The sequence below is a fragment of the Perca fluviatilis genome, chromosome 3 (assembly GCF_010015445.1).
Source record: "Perca fluviatilis chromosome 3, GENO_Pfluv_1.0, whole genome shotgun sequence".
NCBI lineage: Eukaryota > Metazoa > Chordata > Actinopteri > Perciformes > Percidae > Perca > Perca fluviatilis.
The window spans coordinates 42,936,355-42,962,364 of record NC_053114.1 but is presented as its reverse complement, the minus strand read 5'-3'; the positions used below and the strand labels follow the sequence as shown (position 1 = coordinate 42,962,364).

At 40.8% G+C, this 26,010-nt stretch overlaps 1 protein-coding gene across 22 annotated transcripts in view; it reads right to left on the bottom strand.

Annotated features, from left to right (window-relative positions):
- ppfia1 (PTPRF interacting protein alpha 1) overlaps positions 1-26,010 on the bottom strand; it is a 55,394-nt gene that overhangs the window by 9,095 nt on the left and 20,289 nt on the right. For 5 of the 22 annotated variants that reach the window (XM_039795803.1, XM_039795802.1, XM_039795804.1 and 2 more), the window contains exons 3-26: positions 25,609-25,710; positions 24,272-24,436; positions 24,051-24,125; positions 22,750-22,851; positions 21,759-21,992; positions 20,447-20,593; positions 19,471-19,605; positions 17,167-17,208; positions 15,672-15,755; positions 15,419-15,550; positions 15,210-15,272; positions 14,977-15,056; positions 14,082-14,232; positions 13,545-13,550; positions 13,111-13,334; positions 10,437-10,668; positions 7,077-7,106; positions 6,412-6,536; positions 5,708-5,880; positions 5,472-5,565; positions 3,935-3,946; positions 2,619-2,700; positions 2,311-2,511; positions 1,887-1,949 (exon numbers count right to left, since the gene is read on the bottom strand). In XM_039795803.1, coding sequence (XP_039651737.1) covers positions 1,887-1,949; positions 2,311-2,511; positions 2,619-2,700; positions 3,935-3,946; positions 5,472-5,565; positions 5,708-5,880; positions 6,412-6,536; positions 7,077-7,106; positions 10,437-10,668; positions 13,111-13,334; positions 13,545-13,550; positions 14,082-14,232; positions 14,977-15,056; positions 15,210-15,272; positions 15,419-15,550; positions 15,672-15,755; positions 17,167-17,208; positions 19,471-19,605; positions 20,447-20,593; positions 21,759-21,992; positions 22,750-22,851; positions 24,051-24,125; positions 24,272-24,436; positions 25,609-25,710 — 2,754 coding nt within the window. The remainder of the gene's footprint in view (positions 1-1,886; positions 1,950-2,310; positions 2,512-2,618; positions 2,701-3,934; positions 3,947-5,471; positions 5,566-5,707; positions 5,881-6,411; positions 6,537-7,076; positions 7,107-10,436; positions 10,669-13,110; positions 13,335-13,544; positions 13,551-14,081; positions 14,233-14,976; positions 15,057-15,209; positions 15,273-15,418; positions 15,551-15,671; positions 15,756-17,166; positions 17,209-19,470; positions 19,606-20,446; positions 20,594-21,758; positions 21,993-22,749; positions 22,852-24,050; positions 24,126-24,271; positions 24,437-25,608; positions 25,711-26,010) is intronic. The other 17 variants (XM_039795807.1, XM_039795806.1, XM_039795811.1 and 14 more) reach the window with 11 other exon arrangements.

Here is a 26,010-nt window from a genome sequence, read left to right as displayed (position 1 = left end):
CAGATTTATATTGTCTCGCTGTATGTACCTCAGTGATGCACTGAATCCAGGATTCGGATTCGGACGAATATTGGGCTTTTTAAACAGGGTTAGGTTTCTGCCGAACCTTAGAATTTTTTTCCACTGAACCGAACCCTACGCTTGCACTGCACGCGCTACGCTGGTCGACGTAATGTCGGCGCCGTTGATTACGGGAAGGTGTTTACGGAGGTGGGAGCGTAGGCTGTCAGAAAGTGAAAATGGAACTCGTGAGGAGAAAACGTGTTGTTTGGCAGTACTTTCAGTCAAAAGAAGGCCATTCAAGTCCAGCTACATGTTCAATCTGCTCAATGCTGATTGGTCTGGTGGTGGCGAGGACCCTAAACTATACACAACATGGCCGCTGTTACAACATTTGGTATGAAACACCCGAAAGAATACGAGTTGTGCACGAAGGAATCTAGAGACCGCAGCCAAAATGCAGCAACTTCAGGTACGGCAAAGGAAGGACAGTCACTGCTAAAAACTTATGTTAACAAGACGACCATTACCAGCTTTGCGTTGTTTACTTCATTAATGGGTTTACTGTGTTAATGGACTGAGGATGGGAGTAGGATTCGGTATTCGGTTTCGGAAGAATCTTAACCAGTAGATTCGGTATTCGGCAGTGGATTCGGTGCATCCCTAATATACCTTCATATCGCCCAGCCCTAATAAATTACACTGGTCCAGAAAAGGCTATCGTAAGAAATAAACGGTTAAGGGAGACAGTGGGAGGAAGTCTTTCATGCTTATTCTCGCTTGTTCTTCTGCCATTTTAGATACCTTGTTCTGGCTTAGGGGTGCACCGATCCGATATTAAAATCGGAGATCAGCCCCGATATTGACAAAATCGCTGGATCGGGGATTGGAAAAATTAACAGATACAAGGGCCGATCCAGTGTGGTTTTTTTTTGGTGCATGCTAGAAGAGTTGAGTTAACCGTTAAGCAACATGGAGCGAGCCAAAGAGTCGGCTGTGTGGAGATATTTCACGCTTGCCACGCTATCTAGTTCGTCGGCTGTTCGCAATGTCTGCAAAGTAAATGTTTCGAGGGGTGGTGGTAGGCCTAGTACTGCAAAGTACAATACTAACAATTTAATCAAGCGCATCCAAAAAAAAGTTTTGGGAACTGTTTGATTACTATTGTATGTTTGACCAATACACTATTTTGTTTCTACTGCTACATTTTATTTATTTAAATGTATTTTAAGAAGTTTGATTACAGTCTATTTGAATGCACAATTGTTTTTTAAATAAATAAATAAGAATTCTATACATTACATCTATGTTATTTTGTCTTAGGTAATGTTTAGTTAGGAAAGTCTGGTGCTTTTAGTCTCTTCCACATGGAAGGAGGAAGGTATACAGTTTATTATTAATTCAACGGTATCGGATCGGTATCGGGTATCGACAGATACACAAAGCCCTGGCATCGGTATCGGGACTGAAAAAGTCGGATCGGTGCATCCCTATTCTGGCTGGCTCAAGTATTATTTATTCATTGCGTAAACTTAGCAGTAGGTGTCTTTCTAAGCAATTATACAGCAGTAACACAAATACACTCAAAACACCAACTAATGTTAAAGCAGAGACACACATACAGTAGGTAAGGTCTAAAGGAAGAGACAAGAAAACTACTAATACCAACACAGAGGAAAGAAAAATAAACCACAAAGAATAAGGCCTTGTTTCAAGTTGCCTAGTGAGACTGCATTAAGCCACATTAATAAAGTGTCAAATTTTTATATATGCAGTTTACAATAGTAAAGTCTGGTCTGTCCTGAAGGCAACGTGGAACGAGTCTGGACCTTAACCATCACAGAAGCAAGAAGCCACCAGTGCCCAGCCAATCAGGGAAGACTAACCGTGGGAGGTGTGGCTGCCAAACTTTCCATTTCTTCATGAGTGACCCAAACGTTTCCTGTGGTCTGATCATTCGCCACCCCCCAATTAAAAGTGAGAGAAGTTTGTAAAGAGAGAAGAGTGATGGAGGACAGAAAGAGAGAGCGGAATGGAGAGATCAAGAAAGCTTTTTTCATTTATTGTTATCATTGTTAGCAAAATAATCAAGTTCCCATCATTAGTACATGATAAGAAAATAAGTAATTAAAATGTTATTGTAAAAAATAAGTGGCATGCTCAAGAATATGTAGACAGAGAGCTTAAAGGCAAAAAATCAAGACTTTGGATAGGCAAAGTGTCTCAATATTATTAGTATTAAGGTGAAAAACGTGTGTGCGTTAACTACAGAAGACATCGACCCAACAGAACAAAGAAAGCAAAAAGTACCGTTCTTGATGTTGGCGGGGCAGAAGGGCTGGTTAGAGACATGATTTCCTGGATGGCCAGACGAAGTTTCAAACGATGTAACGGGTTGCTGATACCAATCTCCCTTTGGATCTCGGTGTCCGATAGCGCAGACATAATGGCTCCGCTCTTCACGTTGGCACGGCATGCAGCCACGTACCAGGCTGGCATGCCCACCCACAGCTGAAGAAGAAGAAGGGGGAAAATGAGAAACCGTGCCATTGGTTAACATGCTGATGGTCGTGTTACTGGTTTGAATGGGTTTCAGATCAATTGTGTCTGTGTCGTACCTCCAGCCAAACCACAACAGTTGGTCCGTCCCACTGGGCGAATGGCAGGCCCTGCATGCGAGCCTCCTCCAGTAATTCATGCCTGAGACACAAAATGTATATTTAAGCAAACATCCAAAAGTGTTCACTTGCCCAAAAACCCACAAACATAGCCACACACCCAAATCCATCATAAACTCCCAGTATGCACCTTATCAAAGTCACCTTTAGAACAGATATGCACACAAACCCAGAGACATGCATACTCAAAACAGAGAGCAGGAGTTTGAGAGAAAACAAAAAAGTTGAAACCCAGGAAGACTCAAACAGAGACATACTCATCTGGAAAACCTTTGACAGAATGGCATTATATGAAAGTATTAACAAAACACTGTTTGTCAAAGCCTCCCCAGTCCTTTTCAAGCTTTGACTATTCAGGTTTAACCAGATGGGTCTTTTGTTAAGCCTCTGGAAGATGACTGGATTCAGGATTGAGGAACTTCATTAGTCAGAAGTCAAAATAGTTTTCTCCCAGAACCAGTGCTTTGAGAGTCCACTAAGAAAATGACTTTAGTATGGATGCATTCCTCTACGACTGTAGGGGACTTAACATGCATAAAGGGAAATATTTAGGGCAGGAAAACTCTCTATATTCTGTACATCTGTTTCATGCACATTCTCAGTTTGTAATGAAGGAACAATGCCATTTAGCAGAGAATCCCTGAAAGGGTTTTAGGGATGTTGAAAGGCAGCTTCTAATTTAGGTTTTCTAGAAGTAAGTAAAAACAAGTCTTAACTGATGCTATAAAATAGAGAAAGTGGTTGTACTTGGCCACTAGATGGGGCTGTGTGCCCCATATCACTGATAAGGACAAGCCCATCCTCTGTTGGGCAGATTATAAAAAAGATTTTATATGTCCAAAAGCATGTTAACTAACAACTTAAATTCAGAGGACATTCACAGCAACACAGCGATTGTCCTAAAGTGTATCATACGAGTATTTCTTTTTTTTCAAACTTATGTACAACGAAACTCACAAAAAGGCAACTATTTGGTTCAATTATTTCCATGATCTTTCCTTTACATGTAGTGCATAACTTCATGCTCCAACAGGAAAACTGCGAGAGGAAAATGTGTCACTCACTAAAAATCAGCACACACACATTCCTGTTAGTTAAGCTCCTCTGTGGAAAGCAGGGTAAAGAGCAGCATGGAAAAGCCATCAGACATTCGAGGGGACAGTTGTTTGGGGTCCTCAGAGTTATTGGTGGGGTCAACTTGAAGCCAAGAGTGGAAAGAAGATAAGGCAAAGCAAAAGCAATATGAACCAACTTACCCTGTCACTGGACTACACATGGAATGAGAAGGGGATGATAAAAAAAAGAACAGGGAGGTTGACAAAACGATAAATAGAAAGAATGAACTGATACTGCAGGCAAAACAACATTTATGGTGTTTGCAATATGTGTGCACAAAATTAAGAATGAAGGGGGGAAAAAAAACACAAAATAGTTATGGGAGATAACTGCGATGGAAATGACCGGGTGTGGAATGGAAAGAAGATGAGCTGATAGGAGTAAGCGTGAGCCAGGTGGCGGGGAGTGATGAGCATGTGAGCCCGACCTGGACTGCAGCAGGAGCACAAGGCCGACAACATAACACTCATGGATGTTATTATACAACGTACACCAATATTGGCATCAAAGTATTTCCCCTATACTGTAATTGTACAGATTTTTTTTTTTTAATGCCAAAAATAACACCAAATATACACGTGTATAGAGAGTTTTTAATTTTTTTATTGAACCTTTATTCATCCAAGTAAGTCGACTGAGAAATTGTCATTTGAACAGGTGAAGAGAAGATAACGTTGGCCTACCGAAGTCCCACCTTGCCATATTTATCTCCACAGCGCAGACGGATTCTGTGTTTTGTAGCTGAGCTAGATCAGAGACTATTTGGTTTAAACTGATCGGTGATAACAATTTGCCCTCGTTCTTCGTGAAGTTGGCTGGAAGTGATGTAATGTGGCATTTTATGTGAAGTGAGAACTGCGTGGGACTCCGTTTTAAAGTCCCACGTTTTTTATAAGTCACTAAACGGTTTAGGACCAATTTACCTATCAAATCTGCTACTACACTATGAGCCGTTGAGATCCTTGAGATCATCAGGGACGGGCCTGCTCGCCATACCCAGAGTCGGAACAAAAAAGGGGGAAGCTGCGTTCAGCTTCTATGGTCCCTACATCTGGAACAAACTACCGCAAAACTGTAGGTCGGCTCCTAATCTCAGCTCTTTTAAATCAAGGCTGAAGACCTTTCTTTTTAACACTGCCTTTTCTTAATTCATTTTTGTATTTAAATTTTATTTTTTTATTCATTTATTTTATTATATAACTGTTTCTTCATCTGTTACCAATTTGTATGATATTTTTAACTGTTTTTATGTCTTGTGTAAAGCACTTTGAATCGCATTGCTGCTGAATTGTGCTATAGAAATAAAGTTGCCTTGCCTTGCCTTAAAAAGCAGCCTTTTAAATGCTCCATTGCTTGTAAGAGAGCAACGGGAGTAACAGGGAAAAAAATCTTTAAAAGTGACATTTATGTCTTTGTGAAGTGTGGTTTATGTGGATTTCGAAAAGTAACAGATACATATTTAAAGAAACTTTAACGTGTTATGTTCAGAATGGAATTTAGTGTGGTGGTATAAGCACTACCCACCCACCCATCCGTCAGGCTAAAGCAGTCAACCTTGGGGGAAACACTACATCCTGTATAGTAGGGTGGTAATCATCTTAAAACATTTTCATTCTCAGTCGACATAAATTGTGGAGACAGCAGAGGGTGTCGGGGGACGGTTAAGAAGACACTTACTTTTTCTGCAGCTTCCTGTTCTTCTCTGCAGGGCCTCCCAGGGTGCCCATTCCTAAGCCATCCTTAGCAGAGCTCTCTGCCTCAGGAGTGCCAGCTAGGAACATAAACACACATCTTGTTCAGAGATCTGACAGGAGCAGGAACACGGCAATACTGGTAGTGTGGAATTGCATTACATTAACATAATGTAATGCATGCGCTGTGCTGGAATAACAACCCTGTTCCTAGTGCCTGACCTTGGCTGGGGGAGTCCTTGCCGGGAATGCTGGGTCGGCCCTTCTCCTTCTTCCCAAAGAGGCGTCCAATTGAAGACTTGATGCTCTTCTTCTTGGCTGCTTTGTTGAGGGAGTCCTGGCTGCTGTTACTACTGCTAGGGTTACTACCCTGGCCGTCCTGCAGGCCAGCCAGACTATGAGAGCAAAGGTTAAGTGATTAGTAGGGCTGGGTATCGTCCAAAAATGTCCGATTCCAGTACAGATACCAATACCGCGACTTCAATACCGGTTCCCGAACGATACTTTTTTTCAATACCAATTTTATAAAATCCATTTTAACAAAAAGAAATTACAACATTACGGCACAAATCTTTGTACGTATTTTTCAGCTCCCACTACGTGAGGCCTGAGTAGAGTTTTTCCTGCACGCCGCTGAGACGTGTAACGTTAGACAGCCAATCCCACGCATTATTAGATCTTGGTAGAAGCATGCGGCATGCTTACTGGCTCACTGGCGCTGATGAGATTTGCTCCTTAGGTATTGAAATTTGGTATTGAATAACAAAACATTTTACAATACTAAGGAGGCAATTCGGTCAGTTGTTCAAAGGTATTGAATTCCGTGATAAGATAGAGAAAATCAATAGACAAATCGTGAACAGGGAGACAGACTGAAGAGGTAAGAAAAAATTCCAGTTCCTTCAGGCGACAGGCACAGGACTTACCCTCGAATGTCTCTGATGTCCTCATGGCTGGCAGCATGCCCTGCCTCCCTGTTCCGGCGCATGGAGCGCGGAGTGGTGGGCGGTGACGTCTCACATCGGATAGTGGCCTTGTCATCCTGAGCAGACTGCACAACAGTGAGAGAGGCGCGTGTTAAAGAGTGAGATCTTTCCAATTTCACTCCGTACAGAAGTGAGGCAAAGACATGATGACAACATCCTTTATTTAACACATACAGCTGAGTGGAAAGCTGCTTTATTAAAGTTACACTATACATTTTTTATGCGCCAAGGAACTACACTCCTAGTGGTCTGTGACCAGTCCATACATGCTTTATATCAATATGAGATAGCTCACTGTAAATAATACACTTTAGCAGGAATATATTTAGGACTGCAACTAACAATTATTTTCATTGTTGATTAATCTGTCGGTTAACCGATTAGTTGTTCGGTCTATAAAATGTCAGAAAATGGTGAAAAAGGTCACAACAAAAGGTGATCATAACAGGAGTCCCTAATGATTTGATTGTAACATCTTTATATGTTCAGGAATGGGATTTTGAACATTGTTGATTAAACTTGGGGGCTTTGGTTGGCAGAGGAGGGGGGGTAAGGATAATAGACAGATAGCCGACAGAGCCCAGTAAAGCAGGTCTCTAGTTTACCTTCCTGCGGTGCTTGCGCAGGTCACTAGGCTGAAGCATGGCAAAAAAAGGAGAGAGGAGAAAAGCCGTTAGTGAGACGCACAACAGACCGGCGGCGGAAAACAAGCCATGCACAAACACACAAGAGCAGGAAATCAGAATAAGATTTAACAACACCCATGTATACAGACACACACACACACACACACACACACACACACACACACACACACACACACACACACACACACACACACACACACACACACACACACACACACACACACACACACACACACACACACACACACACACACACACACACACACACACACACCCGGATCAATGGTCAGTTTAGTTGTGCAGTGAATACGTGCAGTTTTTGGGAAAACAAAGTCTGCAGGAGCATCACCGCACCCGAGCAGGAGACACTGCAAAACAACCACGCTGAAGGTTGGGTCAGGGTGGGAGGATGGGTGCAGACTAGCTCGAGGAAATCAGAGGGAGGAGAGGAATCAAAGCCTTGATGAAATCTATTTGAATAATTGACCAAGTAGGTAGCCAAGCAGCACTTCTGCAAGTGCATCTGATTAACACCAGAGTGCTGAAATCCCTCTCTCAGCTCTAAACCAGTTAGCTTTAACGTTATCTGACTGGTTTTGCTTTATGTTCTATAACATACCTGAATTTATGAACCAGAGCTGTTCTAGTCATATTTTCCACTGTGCAAGTAAAAGGGGGAGGGTTTCTTTCCCCGCTGCATTCCTCACAGGCCTGGCATTAGCAGAGCAAATAAACCATCAGCGTGCCACATTTCTATGGGTGTTTCTGGTGCCCCCCAGGAGGAAAATACCTAATCACTCATTTCCTTTTCTCAACTGTCACACTGAGGCCAGGGCAAGGAAAAGATCAGTGAGCTATAAAAGGAAAACAGGAAGAGGAAATTGAGGGGGTGAGGAGAGTTTATTTTATCACCCCAAATGTTCCTTTTCTTCTAGTGTTTTCTTATTTAGGAATTAGGACTTTTTGACTAGTTTCACTCATGCTTTAACGACAAATGAGTGATAGTTTACCAAGATTAAAAACAGAACTGTGTTAAGGCTGACATGGCTGACAGTCATTTCTTAGGCATTATCTGCCAAAGTTAAAGCAGCACTCCTTTCATGACTGTAATGCTTTACAGCCCTCATTCGATAAACTTCTTGAACTATTGAAATTCCTTAAATTCCTCACTCAGCAGAACAGTGTCCCAGCTCTTCACTACAACACTTGAATTAGATGACTTAGATTTTGTATCCATAACTTCAACAAACGGATGAGTAACACCAGCTCCAGTGTTAACAGGGAAACCAATGGCATTATACTGTAGGTGTTATCTATGTTCCTAATGTGACATGGTAGGGCTGTGCAATTAACTAAATTTTTATCGCAATTTCGGCTCCTGACAATCACAAAAACAATATAATCAAGAAAAATTATTATTTTGCACATACAGTTTTGTAATTAAAATTAAATTAATTAAAAAAAGTTCAAATGGGAAAAGTATTAAGGGAAATTTCACAGTTCAAGGTGTTTTCACTCTTCAACTTTTGTTTTGTTTTTAAGTTCAATTAATGCAACATCTTTCCAAAAATGAATGAGTAATCGTGTTAAATAATCATTATTAAAATATGATTATTTCCATAATTGAACAGCCCTATGACACAGCTCTACAAGTTGGAGCAAATGTTAACTTGTTTTTCTTAATTGTTAATGCTGTGTAGTGTACAGCACAGCGAGATGACTGTAACGCAGGCCCCAAGAGACAGCATTACCTAATATAGAATAAGCCTGTTACACTGAACTGTGGTCAAAAGAAAGGCCGTCCTGTGCACAGGCTGGAGCTCCACATGTAACTAGGGTTACAAAATTCCAGGAAACTGGATATTTTTAATATTGCTTGTTATAATACTGTTAGTGTACAGTGAACTTAAATGTAGTTGAAAAAGAAAAACATCTTGCAGCATAATCCTGGTTAAAACATGCACGCACGCAGTAATCAGCATAGGCTACTACATACTTGCCAACATTTAGTTTTTAAAATACGGGAGTTTTTTTTCTTTTTTTTGCTATTATTAACCTATGTGTGTTAATTGTATAGCTCACTAACCATAGTAATTGGAATTTTTCCAAAATTCCCCAGCTAAACTTTCCATGGAAAGTGTCCGGAAATTTACCAGAAAATGCCCGCCCCTTTGCAACCCTAGATGTAACACAGGTGAGCAGGAAGAGCTCACAGGTGCAGAAGAGGTGTGTGCTCTCCAGTTTCTAAACCTAAACAACGTTTTTGTTCTTCTGGATTTCACCATAAAATGGGAATTCTGGTGACTGTTGAAATGGGTGTCCCCTTAAAACACCTTGTTCAAATATTCACTAGAATATTCATACAAGACCAAGATTGGTCTGAGCATCCACTCTTTGGGTATTACTCCACTTCCACAGAGCTTAAATTAATCAAATGATGCATTTTTGTCTACCTGCTAAATAACCTGTGAAGCACTTAACTATTTCCACTATGTAGACTATCACAGTTGAACCTACAGCTCTTTTAAACACTCACTAGCTAGGCGTATGAGTGAAAAAATGCCAGTATGTAACTGGAGAATCTGTCATCTGTAGCCATTGAAAGACCCCCTACAGACCACAAACAATCTAATTCTTGTCATTCATAACATCATATAACTTGATTTAGTAAAATGTAACTAAATCTGGTTATATTATGTTATGAATAAGAAGAATTAGTTTGTTTCACAAACAAGGTCCTTCTGCACGACAAATGCGTAACCGCAATTATTCTCGGAGCAAAGTGATGACACAATGGGGGGAAAAATATCTATTATTAGTATTTGGAGATATCAAAAGGAAGAGGCAGACTGCACCCACCCGGGGAGGGAAGGAAGGGAGCTGTGGAAAGATCTGCAGGTACCTGAAAGTATGGGGCACAGTTATAGGCTGGAGGGGGGGAACTGAAGCCAGTTGCACCATAGGGCAGGTAAGTTACTGTCTGCTGGGAGAGGGAGCTCTGGATGATGTAGGGGTCATAGCAATAGTGCTACGAGCAAGGGGCAGTTACATATGCACATGGTTACATACTCCTATACATAATATACACAAAATATTAGTACACTAACCACACTTGAGAGGAATGAGAGGAGACAGCATAAATACACAAAATCAACGTGGGAAGGCAGTTTCAAAGCTTAAATTGAAGAACATGCCCTGGTGATTCGGTCTATACTAGTGTTAACTGAATGAGGCATTTCAGAATGGAAGTTAAATGTGGTATTCGGTGCAGTTGTATGATCCCGGTTTGGCAACATTGGAAAGTAAAGAAAGTTTTACCAAGGTCATGACACCCATGCGGTCCATTTCTCTGTTGGGGCTGCGGGGAATGCGTCTGGGGGTGGAGTGGCCAGAGCCTGGGGGAGAGTCGCCCAACGAGGAGCCCGCACAAAGTGACGGGGGGATGGAGCTCATGGAGCGGAAACGTCCTCCCAGGCTGTCGCCGCTGCCCACCCTGCACTCAATCTCCTCTGCCCGGATGGCTGTGCTCTCCTTCTCCTCCTGGATCATTCTGCAACGATAAAGGAAGGAGTAGGTGAAGCAAAATAACACACTAGACATTTTGATGGAAAAAGATAAGGTTACATTAGGGCCGATTATCGGCCGTGGGACAGTCTGGCGAGGTCAGTGACTCAAATCTGTTCGGTGTGTCCCGTGCCGTCGTCCGTCTGAGGGGCTGTCGGCGTTCATTTTGGCCGACCTGACATGTTCGGTCGGCGGCAGGGCAGTCGGGACTCACCCGGAAATGGCGAGTGGAATGAGGTAACTACAGTCTCTCAAAATCTGACGAAAATCTTTTAAACTGACCTTTGTTGAGCTGAAATGAAGACAGATTCAGCAACTGCACGGCCTATTTCTCGCTTAAAAGGTTTTCAGAAACATGTTTCAGTGAACCATTTTAGTACAATATGAGATCGTATTCTGAACGGCCGCCATGACAGTCTGGCTTTGAATTTCCGGAGAAAACAAACCCATGTGATTAGATTAGCGCCGCCTGCTGTTATAGAGATGTATTACGTCTCGTCTCCTCTCGTCTTTTTGGTCTGTTCTGAGGCAGTTTTTTGGACCTCGGGGATGCGACTGATCATATCGACGGGGTTTTCTGTCAACGGTCAGCCGTCGGCTATATGTGTCTACACCTTAAGTCTCGCGTTGCCAGGCTTATCTCCCCAGCGCTGTGGAGTAAGGTCTGGCTACACCACAGATGCATTCTGGGATAGGAGAAAAAAACTCTAGGTTGTTGGCACCAAGCTCCGGACGCAGCGACGATGGCTCTGCTAAATAGTCTCGGGAAGGAACTTGTTTTGGTGGAACATTTGCACCCCTTAAAAGAAAATGCCACATACAATATTACAAGTGAACTGTCCAAACAATACAGTAACCTGAACTATTTAAATTAGCTGGATACATCATGTCATTCGCTCTTACCAGTGTATCACCTTGTGTACTTCATCCACAGCAATCCATCTATCCCAAAACATCCCAGTTGGATAATAAATGCCGTCAACATATTTTGTGTATATCTTTACAATCATTCCCCGAATTTTTTTTACATTTTCAGCGTGTAGCTTGTTAGCTCGAACATTGTTGTCGTTTCCCTAAGCGAACAGAGTTTGAGAACAGCAACACACAGAGAAGCGGAGAGACATTCAGGCACTGTTAGAAAAGTTATGCTTGCTATAGTCTTTGCTTCATTTTAGTGTTAAACTATTTACCTAAGAAACTGTGCATTCATTTCTGTTTCTCATGTGATAATCATGACTATCACTGACCTTGTGGAATGTACAGAAAACCCCTGAGGGCAGGGCATGCGGAGGAGACATCAAGCCTGACCAGAGATGAGAAAGTTTCTCTTTGTGTGATATTATACCCTTTTCCCTATAAAAAGCTACTGTTAAAGACTATCGACTATCTGTACTTGCGCTGAAGAGCTGTAAAACTCTACTAAGACTCTACTTGCAAGTAAAAATGAACTTTGAGAGAATTTTGTCCATTCTTTGATAAATAATTATCCTAACAGGCACTTGTCCTGGAAATGTGCTTCTGTTGATCCAGACTAAGGTTAAGTGAAACAAGCGTTTCTCAATCTGTGTTCTTCTATTGACTTGTGTTCTGGTGTCCCTGTCAAACATCATCTCGTGTTGCCAAAGTACTGTACCAATACACAAGTACGCATTTCACCAAGAACAGTTAAGATTCCCGGAAATGTTCTTGACACGCCCATTTTACCGAGGATGCATTGGTTGGTAACTTGTATGAACTTGGCAGCACCCGTATCCCAACATTCATTTCGGCATTCAACGAGGGTTAGGTTTCTGGTACATAGAAATACCAACAATGGGACAATATTCACATCTTATTCATCACTAAATTCACTTCTGAGAACGTTTTGGCGAGAACTGTTTAGATTTCGAATATGGGCAGTGTTGCAAAAATCATTGCCGAATTGACAATTTGCTTCAAAGTTTTCAGAGTTGAGAAGCTCCATAAAGTGATGCAACAGCCAGCTTGCGACAGCCAGCTAGCGCCTGCCGAGGACGCTAGCTCATCGCTCGGACAGTCTCACTCTGAGACCCAGCTGTAAGCTGGAGGTCTCTCAGATAAGTTTTATTTTTCAATATTATTGCAATAGTTGTAACATTGTGAGGTTTTCTGCTCCGGAGATTGTTTAAATACAAAGTGGTGATATTGTTGTGGTTTTTATTTCTAGCTGTTATTTTGGAGCACTGCAGGTAGCCTCTGTGCTGGGGGTGTTGCGCAAAACCAGCAAGAATGCATCCTCTCAAACTGTTAACAGCGTTTTCTGTGCTTGTGAACTTGCAAGTTCATTCTTCCAAGAACAACCAGCAAGAATGTTCTCCCCAAGAACACAAGTCCATTCCTTGCATTCTAGAGATTGAGAAACAGCAAAGGTTTGGTGTTCTTGTTCTGGTAGCTGTGTGGCTGCTGGTACCTAATTTCATTGTTGATAGCGTCCAGCTGCTCCTGCAGCATTAAGGCGAGGGTCTGTGCGTCAGCCTGGCCACCAGGCGACAGCAGGTCCACAGAGCTGAATATCGTCTCTCTATCCTCCTCCAGGTCCGAGGCGTCCATGTCACTCTCAAAGGCCTGGGCCACATTCGCCAGCACGTTGGCCTGCTGCATGCGCTCCCACTCCTGCTCGTTCAAAGTCTGCACCTGGATTCAGTCATACAGGTGTAAAAGAGGAGAGAGAAAAATGGAGGGAGAGATAAGGATACCAAGAGTAAATCAGATATTGAAAGCAGGAAAAGGATATTGTTGGGAAAACAGGAGAAAAAAGTAGGTTAGCTGGATACTTGAATATTTGTCATTAATGCACCACAGACACAAGTAACTGTCACAGTTATCTCCACCACACTGACTTACATGTCGCTGATGTCCAGAGTGGATGCAAACAGAAAGAAATGGAGAAGAATAAAGTCATCAAAAAGAACTGAAACAGGTAGAAGAAAGTAGGAAAAAGGCACATGATACAAATAACACGTGTCACGAGGAAGACAACAAAAAAATAAAATAAAGAAAAGCTTCCAGTAAATTTAATTATTTCAAAAAGAAGGAAAGATCACACGAAAACCTTCATTGTTTAATTTGCAAGTTGTTAAATAACTTATAACTATATATACTCAAATGTACTAAACCTAGACACACACCAAGTTTTCACTTTGTCATTTGATCAGATGCTCATTGTTTATTCTAAAGTCTCAGCCTAAATCCCGTGGACACAGAGATGTTCTCTAATGTTAAGAAGTAAGTTAATAAAATGGCCAATCTGCCAACAGTCTGATGCATTCCTTTAATATCCAGAGAGGAAATATAAAGCTTAGTATTCACCTCAAATTCAATATGAATATTGTATGCAAACAATGAATAAACAAGCCATCATCAGATGGGCTGGGAGCTCACCTTGGACGGCTCGTCCCGGAGCGCTGCGATCCGTCCCTTTTGAGGCCGTCTCAGCACAAGAGCGCTGCCGTAATGGTCCGAGTTACTGTCCATCATCGAGGAAGCCGACACTGGATACCTGAAATCTGGAGTGCTGCCTAGCTGAGACCGTCTGGGGGGGGAAAAAAAACAAAAAACGCATAAAATAACAGTCAGAGGGACACTAAGAAGTTAGGAGGTTATGGAGAAGAAAAAAAAAAAAATCATAACGACGATTATTTCGGTCAATATTGAAATCATCATTATTTAACATGATTACTCGTTGACTTTTGGAAAGATGTTGCAGTTATTGAACTTAAAAAACAGTAAACAAAAAAATCAATAGTGAAAACACCTTGAACTGTGACATTTCCCTCCAGTTTGACTTTTTTTCCCCATTTAGAACACAAGACAAAATAAGAGTAACGTAATGTGCAAAAACATCTTTTTCAATAAATATGTTTTTGTTATCGTAAAATTTAGATTACGATACAACTTTATTGTCAGGCAGGGCTGAAATTCTTTTTTGCATCCCTGGTTAGCTCATATAAAAAAAAGAAATAAAAAAAAAAAGAGGATAGACATACATACAGACATACATAAGATGAATAACACAAAAAAAAATAAAATAAAAAAAAATAAATACATACATGAAACATTACCACAAATGACATAAACACCCAAGTAAGGAAACAAAGCATACATGTATAACAACAGAAAATGACATGAACATACACACAGACAAGGTCTTAATAATATTAATAAATATTGGATTTGCACTGGATTTAATGTAGCTGGTTTAACAATAGGATAGATTGATGTATGAAATTGTACAGCCCTTGTTGAAACCGTGAACTCTTGAAGTTAACTGGCTCACCCATGTAGTAAGGAGTTGCTCCTGCTCCTTCCCTGCTCGTTCTCTGCCCTCATGGTCTCAATCTGGATCAGGAGCTGCTCCTATAGGACAGGACGTTTACAGACATAGTGATCATTTGGTGGAGATACAAAGTCCGCAACCAACATCACTAGAGCAACTCCAATAATCAAAACACATTATCAGAAGCCACAGACACAGAGGCAGAATCTAACCAACTTTAAACAATCCCTCACCTTTTCGTGGTGAGACTCCTCTATCAACTTCTTGGTGTGCTCCAGTTCTCTTATCAGGGCATTCTGAAAAGAGACAGGAATTAGCTGACTGAGAAACTATGCACAAACCATGACATAGGATGTCATTACCACCTAGTCATGGGACACATATAGTGAAGGAACAACAAATATAAATTATGGCAAGGAATGTAGTATTATGTATTAGGCACCTTATCCTCCAGAGCAGACATTCTCTCTTTGAGGTGAAGCTGGAGTCTCTCGTTGGACTCTGAGAGGAGCTTGTCAACGGTCTCTGACAGACGCTTGTTGTGCTCCTCGTTCATCTTTTCTCGCTGCCGTGCCTATACATACACAAAAACAGCATTTTAATAAAAAGGTTCACGTGTTGAGACTGTCCTAATGGCAGTAAAACTGTGAGGAGTAAGCCAAGTGCAGTGACGGCAGATTCCCCCTCTTCCTCACCCTGAGCAGTTCCTGGTTCTTCTCCTCCAGTTGGGCCTCCAGCTGCTTCAGTCTCTCCTCCACATTGCCGTGGCGTTCCTCAGCCTGAAAATGGGGGGACAATAAAAAACTAATGAGTGTCTAGCGCTAGGCTTTTATTTGTCATCCATCCTGGAGAAGGACCTCACTGAGAAAAGGCCTCAGCGTGGCCCTGTTTGAGGTTTTCAGTGCGAGTCCTTCAAAAGGACGGGGTCCCCAATACCAACAGCCTGGGAAGCAAGTATGGCGTCAGGATTAGGTCATATCTCGCGAGCGCGATAAGACATGCTCACAAGCAAATCATTTCACACACGCCGATATTACTCTTCATGCACCAATTCAACAATCGAGAGTTGTACAGGCAGCTGCAAGCCTGAAACAAAACATAGGGCAAAGTATGGCACCTGTGGGTATAAAACTAAGCAGCACGTGCACAGAGCAGCCACCATGCGCCCACGAGTGTCTGCTTTACAAGCGCTGGACGGCATACACCCGCTCGCGGGTCAGGTTTTGTTTCAGACTCGCAGCTGCCTGTACAACTCTCAATTGCTGAATTGGTGCACAAAGAGTAATATCTGCGTGTGTGAAATGATATAATTTGCTTGTGTGCATATTTAATCGTGCTCGCGAGATTATGACTAAATCCTGATCCATAAGCAAGCATCTACATTAGCCAATTTACAGATTGATGTCGAGCACTAGCTGCATTAGGAGAGGATAGCGAAGCAGCATGACCCACAGAACGACTAAAATACAGCGGCCAGTACTTCCAATACTGCAAATCTACCATGAAAGCATCACTGTTCTATGAAGGAATACAGGTGTTATGTGACTAATACTTACTGGCTAATGAAATAACATTTGATTCAATATTGCATCTGAATTAGTCTTGTTGAAAAATATAACCAGCGTATAAAAGCAGATATTATCAGTCTGTTGGCTCTTATTTATATAAGAGCCAACAGGCTGGGGAACATTTTTCAGTGACACAGCCAGTGGCTCTAATGGGCAGGGTCTCCACAAGTCTTTGAGCAAATCAACTGGCACTTCCTGTTTGCGTTAGACACCAAACATGGGTTTTTCTAGGAAAAGAGGAGCGGTACCAGCATGAAGCACTGATCAACACAGCTCACCAGCACATAAAGCACAAACACACAGGCGGACAGAGAAGGCCACATCAGGGCCGGGCTTCAGGCTCCATAAGATACAACAGCATTGTTTTATATATATGTATAGACTGGCACTGCACCTAACCAGGCACTTGTCATGTTAAACTATAACTCAAGATAAATACATTGATGACGATGTTTTTGATTTTATTTTTACTTTACTATTTATTTATTTTCTCAGTAGTTCTGGAAATGTGAATAGTGAAAGAGAAAATGTGTTTCTCTTGGCCTGGTTAGGTTCAGTAACAGAACAAAACAGAGTTTTCCATCATCCAGGAGGTTTAGCTCTGCGAGTGTAGCCGGTCTACCTTCTTCTGAGTCTTAGCGCCTTTAGAGCCACACAGAACACACTAGGGATTTGACAAGGAGGCAGCATGAAGAGCACACAAAAAAACAGAGCATGACAAGAAAGAAATGAGAAAGAGGAGAAATTGTCATTTATTTTATATATATATATATATATATATATATATATATATATATATATATATATATATATATATTATATATATGCTTGCAGGTAGACAAATCGATCACATAACATGTAAAAGGAGGAATAATACGATGAAGTTATATAAGACTTCAGAAGATCGAGTGATGATAATAATGATAGGGTGGAGAAAAGAATGGATGATTTATGTCCATGTTTTGGAACTGCATGGAGGCAATATTAAACATACCAAGAGATTTCTTTCCATTTCTAAGCACGTCTGACTATCTGCCATGTTCTATGTAACAACTATGCGGCTAAAGTGCTAGCCAAATTGGTAATGAGTCCAGACCATTAAAATGTATGGATGAAATATCTTGGAGTGGATACGAGCCTCAAGATTTAAAGAAATTTGTGGTTTTTGAACAGGTAAAACGTTTTATAAAAAACAAAAAGTTTTGACATGAGGGCACGTATTAAAATGTTTGGAATTTGTATAATTTGCATAATGTGTAATTAAAGTTGCATGTGACAACTTTTTTTAAGTCTGTAATGTAGCATAGCCAACAGACTTATTGTTGTCATGATTTTGGGAAGGCCCAGTCCATTATTGAACTAATATGCTATTTTTTTAATCCTCTGTCATGTTACAATTTTATGGAGAACACATTTTGTGCAAATATGGAAATAAATTAAATCAAATCAATAAATTAAAAAGTAACACATGTAAGAAAAGCAAGAAGGGATAAACTGCAGAATGGACAGAGATTACATTATTTACAGGATGTGAAAATAGGCGCCTGCTTCCTGATAAACTCATAAAACAAAAGACTCAGATGGGAATAAGAATGATTGTTTGCTCAAATTTCAGAGATGTACTGCGAGCCAGTTCCAATACAAATAAGGTGCTAATGCCCGTGTAAGTTCAGCAGTAGCATGTTCTATCCAAGGCAAAAGAATCAAACTATAAATGGATAAAAACATGAGTCAAATCTCTAAAAATAGGTTGCTGTGGATATTTGGAGTAACATAAACAATGGCTTCCTCAGCAGCTTCCGCAGGGAGCTCCTGGTTGTTGCGATGTAAAGGAAATAATCTAACAGCCCTGGTTACATTATGTGTGCTGGTATATACTGTATGTTTAGGTTAGGGTCATAGGTAGAAGTAATGCAATCTTTAGTTAATTCATATTCCTTTTCAGTTTGTCTTTTTACAATTTGCCGCCATTTCCCCCCCAACAGACATGCCAATGGAATATTCAATTAAAGGTTTTGGATTTTCAAAAGCCTGTGATTACTAATCAACATTGTACTATGTTCTTTTGATTTTTGTTTATGACCGATTTTTTTCTGACCGTCGATAACTGATCATTAACTGTTAAAAGGTGCAGTAGGTAAGCCTTATAAAACTAACGTTCTGTCTTATTTGCTAAAGCTGACCCTATGTTCGAGTGGAACTACACGAAGCAGGTCATTTAAACAAAAACCTGGCTCCACCTACAGCCTGTAGTGTGATTTGCAAAAAATCCACTGCTCCCTGTTCAGATGCACCAATCAGGGCCGGGGGGTCTAACTGCGTGTCAATCACTGCTCATGCACATGCATTCATTCTCCCTTGTGGGGGGAGGGCCTCAGGAGAACATTTTGGGCTTTAGCGGAAAGGGGGAGGAGAAGTTGTTAAAAATTTTTGGCTAAGTCCTGGATCTTTGCAATCCTACCTACAGCACCTTTAACCGACAAGCAGGCAACTGAGTCCTAGTTCACCCGTCTAGGAGGCTTGGACACACTATTCTTTTTTTAGTTTAGTTTAGAAATAGATTGTACACCTATTTTTCTTTTTTTGTAACTTTTATTCTTACATTTCATACCTATTTTAGCTGTTTCAAAGTCTCTTTAACAAATGTTTTTATTTGCTCTTCAATGTTTTATATAAAGCACTTTGAATTGTCTTGTTGCTGTGCTATAGAAATAAAGCTACCTTGCCTTTTACCATGCAACAAACATTTGAATTACCTTTAAAACAATTATAATAATATTGTTTTTAACTGTTTAACTGATTGTATTAATCTTCAACATTTTTTTTTTGGTTAAACAGTAAATCATTAACAGCCCTAGTTCTTAAGTATTTAATAAATCTGAATAAAATGTGGGTTGAGAGGTACAGAGTGGACAGGTGCTGGTACCTTTGTGAGGGCAGCTACCCTCTGAGCTAGCTCTGCTTCCACCTCAGGCAGAGTCTCTGCCTTGCGGATGGTCTGCTGCAGCTTCTGCTCAGCCAGCTCCAGCTTCTCTTGGAGTTGCCGGTTTCTGTCCTCAGTCTACAACAAACAAACAAAAAGCAAACAGTTATTGGCAAGCATTTTGAAGACTCTAGGCTCCATCCTGGCCTCGCGGTTTGCTTTCAGCTCCACAAGGTGAAAAGAATGGCAAGAAATTAGACTGTAGGTCGGGGAAAGAGGGGTAGGGAGACAAAGGGAGAAGGGATTGGGTATGGGTGGGGTGGGCAGACGGTGAGTAAGAGAACATTTATAATGACACAAAACCCATAAGAAAAAAGGAGAGAGACATCTCCATCTCAGTGAGTACATGTAAAGATACAACCCAGTGTCTTTGAGGCTTCCCATTCAGTGCCTGCTGCGATGGTCACTGTGTGAATACAGCTTGAACTTATTAGCAGGGTTTTGAAAACTGCCAAGGAAAACTGCAGGCCATTCCTGCTGGCAAAAAACTCAGACTCAAACACCAAAATCAACACATACCTCATCAACTCTAAGTCCGATTATAACATATATACGAATGTGTGTAGATGCTAGGGGTGTGATGAGATAACCAATCTTAAAGTGCTCATATTATGCTTTTTGGCTTTTTCCCCTTTCCTTTATTGTGTTGTATATCTTTTTTGTGCACATTATAGGTTTACAAAGTGAAAAAGCACAAAGTCCCCCCCAAAGGGACTAACCATCTCCAACAGAAAACACTGTTCACCAACTGCTCCAAACAGCTCTATTGTAGTCCAGCATTTACTTCAGAGACAAATGTGGGTCACTTTGGAACACACGTTATAATGCTCGCCTAGCTGCTAGCGTAGCACACCCTCATACTCTGCTTCTTCCGTAACTCCTAATCTGTGAAGTTTTAGGCAAAGAGCACGAAGCGTACCTGTCTGAAGAGGGAGTCCTTGTTGGCCACTTCGTTCTCCAACTTGTCGTTGAGGTCGTGGACGGAGGTAGCTTCCCGCTGAGCTGCCAGGTAGCGCTTCTCCAGGGTGGTGATCCTTTCCTCCATGTCTTCCTTCTGAGCCATTGACTATACATAGACACAAACATTTGCATTAGTGCCTTCAGTGTTTGTGATATTGACGCTGACCTGCTGTCCTCCAACCTTTGCATCTTCAGATGGAAGGGAGGTGCTCATGATAATTACACTCAGAAGAGGTTTCTAATCCTTGCTACAGAAAACAGCCCACTGGAAAATTAGGGAGCACAATTTAGCAGAAGAGAATTTCACTCAAAAATATATATGATATTGGGGACACTGTTGCATGTGCTGCAGTGTAGGTATACATCATTAGGGGAGTAACGATACATCAATCTGGATCGATATATCGATTCAATAATCAACGATCCAATATCATCAACGCAAAGTGAAAATATCGAAACATATCTTTAAGACGCACCTTTATTTTGAAATTCTGACCTTGTATTTATTCTTATTATTAAAAAGAATAGTTTGTTGTTTTTATTTTTTCATTTTTTTTATTATTTTGTTTATCTGGAAGAGCTCAGTAATAAAATGTCAATTTAAGTTAAATCATATATTAGTTTCTTTTTGTCAGTTGATATAACTGTAACTGATTGTGTTAAATGGGCTTATGATATCCTCTCATATTGATCGCAGGGCCCTGAATTGAATCAAATTCGTATTGTGGCACACTTTAAGATATCTGAAAATACTGTATTGTCCAAAGAATCGATATAAAGGTATCGTGTAGGGCTGTGTATTGGCAAGAATTTGGCGATACGATACGTATCACGATATTGCCTTTTTTTGAAAATCAATACAGTATTGCAAAATAAAATATTGCGATACTCAAGTGTATTTTCTTATACCCCTAGTATCGTGATAAGCTTGCGATTTATACCACCATACACACTGTATGCATATTAGTATTATTAGCTTAACAAGAATGTAAAACGATAAACCACATTATGTGTGAAACACGTACATAAAAAAAACTACACACTGTATAGTTACTGGTTTTTAGTTGTGCTTTTTTTGCTTAATCCTCTTCCTTATTTGTGGTACATAAGGCCACAATTAGCTCAAGTTTGTAGTTCAAAAACACAAACGGATTAAGATCATCTGACTTAAATGTTCCGCTGTCAATGCAAAGGAAAAAAAGAAATACATTTAAAAGGAATGTATTGGTCACACTTCAAGACATCTTTGGTTTACATATCAGCCTCCTTACCTCTCTCAGGTCTCTCTGTAGCCGCGTGTTCATGTCTTCGGACTTGATGAGGTCCTTCCGGGCCGTGTCCAGGTCCTCCTCCAGCTCGCTGATGCGTGAAACCATAGCAGCCATGCGCTCCTTCATCTGGCCCAGATCAGCTGACTGACGGTCCACCACATCCTTGAGCTCACTGACCTTCCCAAACCCATGAACTAACTCCTCCTCCTGACTCAGCGAACCGTCCGATGACCGCTGTGGGTGAATTAACACAACTGTTGTAGCCAGTGCACACAAGATGTACAAAACACACATGTAGGCCTCACTTCGCTTAATAATAGAGACTGATCAATATGATATTCCTGATTTTGTTCCGTTTATGCGTGTACTGTAATCAAGGCATATCCAAACATCAAACGATTTGACTCAGAGTTTAGAAGACAAAATATCTAGATTTATTACAGTTAACCTGTTAGCTATGTTGTCATTTTAAAATTGGATCAAGCATATAGTGCACATAATGATCATGATGAGACATGAGATGAATTTAACATCGCTCACTCTATACCTGCTGCTCCTCAAGCACTGATTAACTGATGTCAAAGTTTTATCATTTTAGGCTGAGACATACTGCAGAACAATCCCTCAGCAGTAACCTGGACTGTTTCCAGCCTCCCACCTCTTCCAGTATATACATCTTGTCTGTGCATGTGTGTGTAGACGATACAGCATAGCACAGCTATTCATTGCAAAGCCAGGACCACATTTGTTTTTAATAAATAGAAGGGAAGAAAAAAGGAAATACTTTCATGAGATACCTCACTCCTGTACTGAAGAATGTTCAAACTACTATATTAAGATTACATCATATTACAATTTAACAATACAGTATACATCCTTAGATCATTTTAAGATTTAATTTTCCTTAAGATGCTAGACACTTGTCACACACAAGCAATGATGTAGCCTCTTCTCTCACTTGGCTTTCACATATGCAGTTTAGTAACCTCACCTTGCCATTAGTGCTTGGTGTGTTTTCAGAGTTGTGGTTGACCTCGCTGGTTCCGTCTGCCATCCCTCTCTTCTGGCTGCTCTGCTCCCTGAGGTAAGCCAACTAGAGAAAACACCAGTTTGTTAACACCTTTTCAAGTCATTCATTTGCTGGTGATAACCATTTAAACAATTATCTGGTTAACCACTTCACCAAGAGCACTAAAAGGAGTTTGCTTCATTTGATCATTTTTTTATTTCCACGAAAGCAAGTTTTCTGTGTGTGTGCATTTGTGCATGTGTGTGCATAGGACAGAGACACATAGAAACGTAGCTAGCAGCTACAAAAAGGCCAAGAGCCTTAAGTTCAAACCACAACTATTTTCATCGCAAACTCCCATGAATATGCTGCAGAGGTTGATACATTCTATGCCAAATGGCCAAACAGTAGGAAAACAGAACAGCAAAAGGCTGCCTTGCCCTAGGAAGTAAGGTTACTAATAAAAGCAGAGTGGCAAGTGGTTGATTTTATGTGTGTTGGTGTGTGTGTGGTCTCAGGCTGATTCCCAGGAACAAAAGATGAATGTAGCACGAAGCAGAGAGGAAATCTAGGACACTTCCACAAGATCCTCTGGGCCTTTTGTCAATCTTAATCCCATTCAATACACAGTGGACTAAAGACCTCTTTGCATTCATGTGCCCATGTGTGTACGTAAGAGCTGCCAATCTTTTTTTTTCTTAGATCCAGTGTGAATACTCAATGTGTGAATAGGAATTATTTGCAGGAGAGATGTCTTTAAGCAGTTCAAATGTACAAAGCGTTAAGTTTGTTTTGTCAGCATCTCCTGGTGTGCAGGTCTCTCCCTCTAGTAGGAGATAAAAAATAAAATAAACATTGACCTGTCAAAGCTGCATGTCAAAACATCTCACCATTCAGTTTGCGTCAGTGCAGGAAAAAAACTAAAAAGGAGCATGTCATTAATTCCTACATCATGTTTGCAATCAATTATGGTCACTGCTCTGTTTGTTGTATTTTTGTTGTTGTTGCTGATGGGCAATGTTTAATGTGGTGTTAAATGTAAGCCTAAATGTATCACTCACCGGGAGCAAAGCTGAGAATAAAAACAATAAAAGCATGGTAAGCGTTTTGAATTGACTACTTTAGGCCGTCAAGTTGTTCCAGCAAATATTCCTGCATCATGTGAATGCAGTATATCGTCGATATTTTGACCCTAACTTAAAAAAGGTTGTATTGGTATTGGGTTGAAGTTAAGTGAATTTTTGATCAGTAAATACTTTTCATTATAAGTCATTTTGGCTTACTTCTTTGTGCGAGAGGGTGAGCTGTTCCTCCAATGCGCTGCATCTTTCCAAGGCAACGCGTAGTCGCTCCCTCACCTGCAAAACGTGACACCAAAATAAACAAAACTGCAAACCTTTCCAAATCTTCATTGCTTTGTCTATGCCATTTTCTTTGCCTTTGCAATGTCAATAATCTGTAAACATGTACACACACTTTCAAACACTCAGACACACAGACGTACCTTCTCATCGAGGGCTTTGTGGTGTTCAAAAAGTGACTTAAGGGCTTTGAGGACCTCCACTTCACTCGAGACTCCCGCGGGAGACTGAGCCTGTCTCTTTACCACCGTCATCCTCAGACTACGCTCATGGCGAGACACCAGGCACTCCAAGTGCTCCAACAGGAGCTGGAGATACGAGAGACCGTGTTAGAAACCCATCCGGCCAAAACTCATTGCTCATGTGGACAAGCATAGAGCATCAACTTTGTTGCAAAGAAAAGAATCATCAAACTTGTCCTACCACAATAAATCACTACAATTATTGTTTATCTGTTGTTTTTGCATTAATAAGCCTGAAGTATCTGTTTAGGTACAGGGTTAATACGCATTTTAACCAGTACTTTTCGGCAAATTTCCATGACTACATCTTCCTGAAAATGTCAGTCGACATTATACAATAAGAATACAAATCTGTGATAAAGTTTACCCTCAGAGGTTTAACTATAAAATTAATGATAATTTATGTGGTTCATAGTGGGACTCGTAATATCGCTCCCCGAACACAACGCTGAGGTTAAGACGACATGAAAATACATTTTATTAATGACATGTTATTATGCTGTGCTAAAAAAAAATTCCAAGACTTTTCCAAAACTTTCTGGGTCTTTTTATATTTCCAAAACCTTTCCAGGCCTGGAATTTGCATTTTTCAAATCCCATAACTTTTCCAGTTTTTTTCAAAACGTATGAACCCTGTAGGTAGGCTGCCATTCAATGGTTCGTTTTTCAAATTTTTTAACTTAGGTTATGTGCAGGTTTTCTCCACCTTTTCTTGTGTCTACTTCTATATTTGTCCAACTTTGAATAATATTTCCAAATGACTGATCTTGCATGACAGACTGGCGCTTCTCGCTGCCCAATGCTGTAAGGTTTCGGATATTAAAAGCAAGAACTTCTTCAATATGAGGAGTATGCAAGAGTAAACAGGTCCCAGTCAGAGACATTAGTGACTAATAATGCACTCGCTGAGGTATAGTTAACAGCTGTCTGTGATGAAATTTATTGTCAGTGGTTGAAATATTTCGATGATTGAGCAACTTGTGACAATGGTTTAGATTATAAGATAGAAACTGATTTGTCAACCAGTGTTATGACAACCGCCTATACCCAAAACAGAAACATGCAGGGATTTGACTGGAGTACGCAGCTCCGCCAAACGTTCCTCATCAATGGTGGATAGTGAAGATTGTGGCCTGTTGGAATGTGTAACACTTGTGTGTTGCAGTTTGTGCTAAAAGATTAAGAACAGTGTGTGTGTGGGTTTGTGTGCGTATAACAGCACAGCACATTATACTAACCCGTGTGTTGTTTCTCTCCGCCTTGAGCTCTGCAATCTCCTCCTCCTTCTCCAGAAGGTGCTCCCGGCACACGTTCACCTCCTTTGTTAGTGCAGCAAACTCCTACAATAGAAATGTACAAATACATTAACATGTTACCGCTACAGAAATTAAAAAACTGTTGTTATTGTGGACACAGGGAGCTTGCATATTTACAGTTTAAACCTTTGATAGAGTATAACATCAATCCACGGCAGCAATCTAACATCTGTTTCTAGAAGCAGATGCAAATTCTTAAGGCGCTGACACACCAACCCGATTATCTGCCGTTTGACAGTCTGGCGAGGTCAGTGACTCGAGTCTGTTCAGCCTTCATTTGGGCCGAATCGGAAGGCAGGCAATCAGACTCAATGACCAATTGAT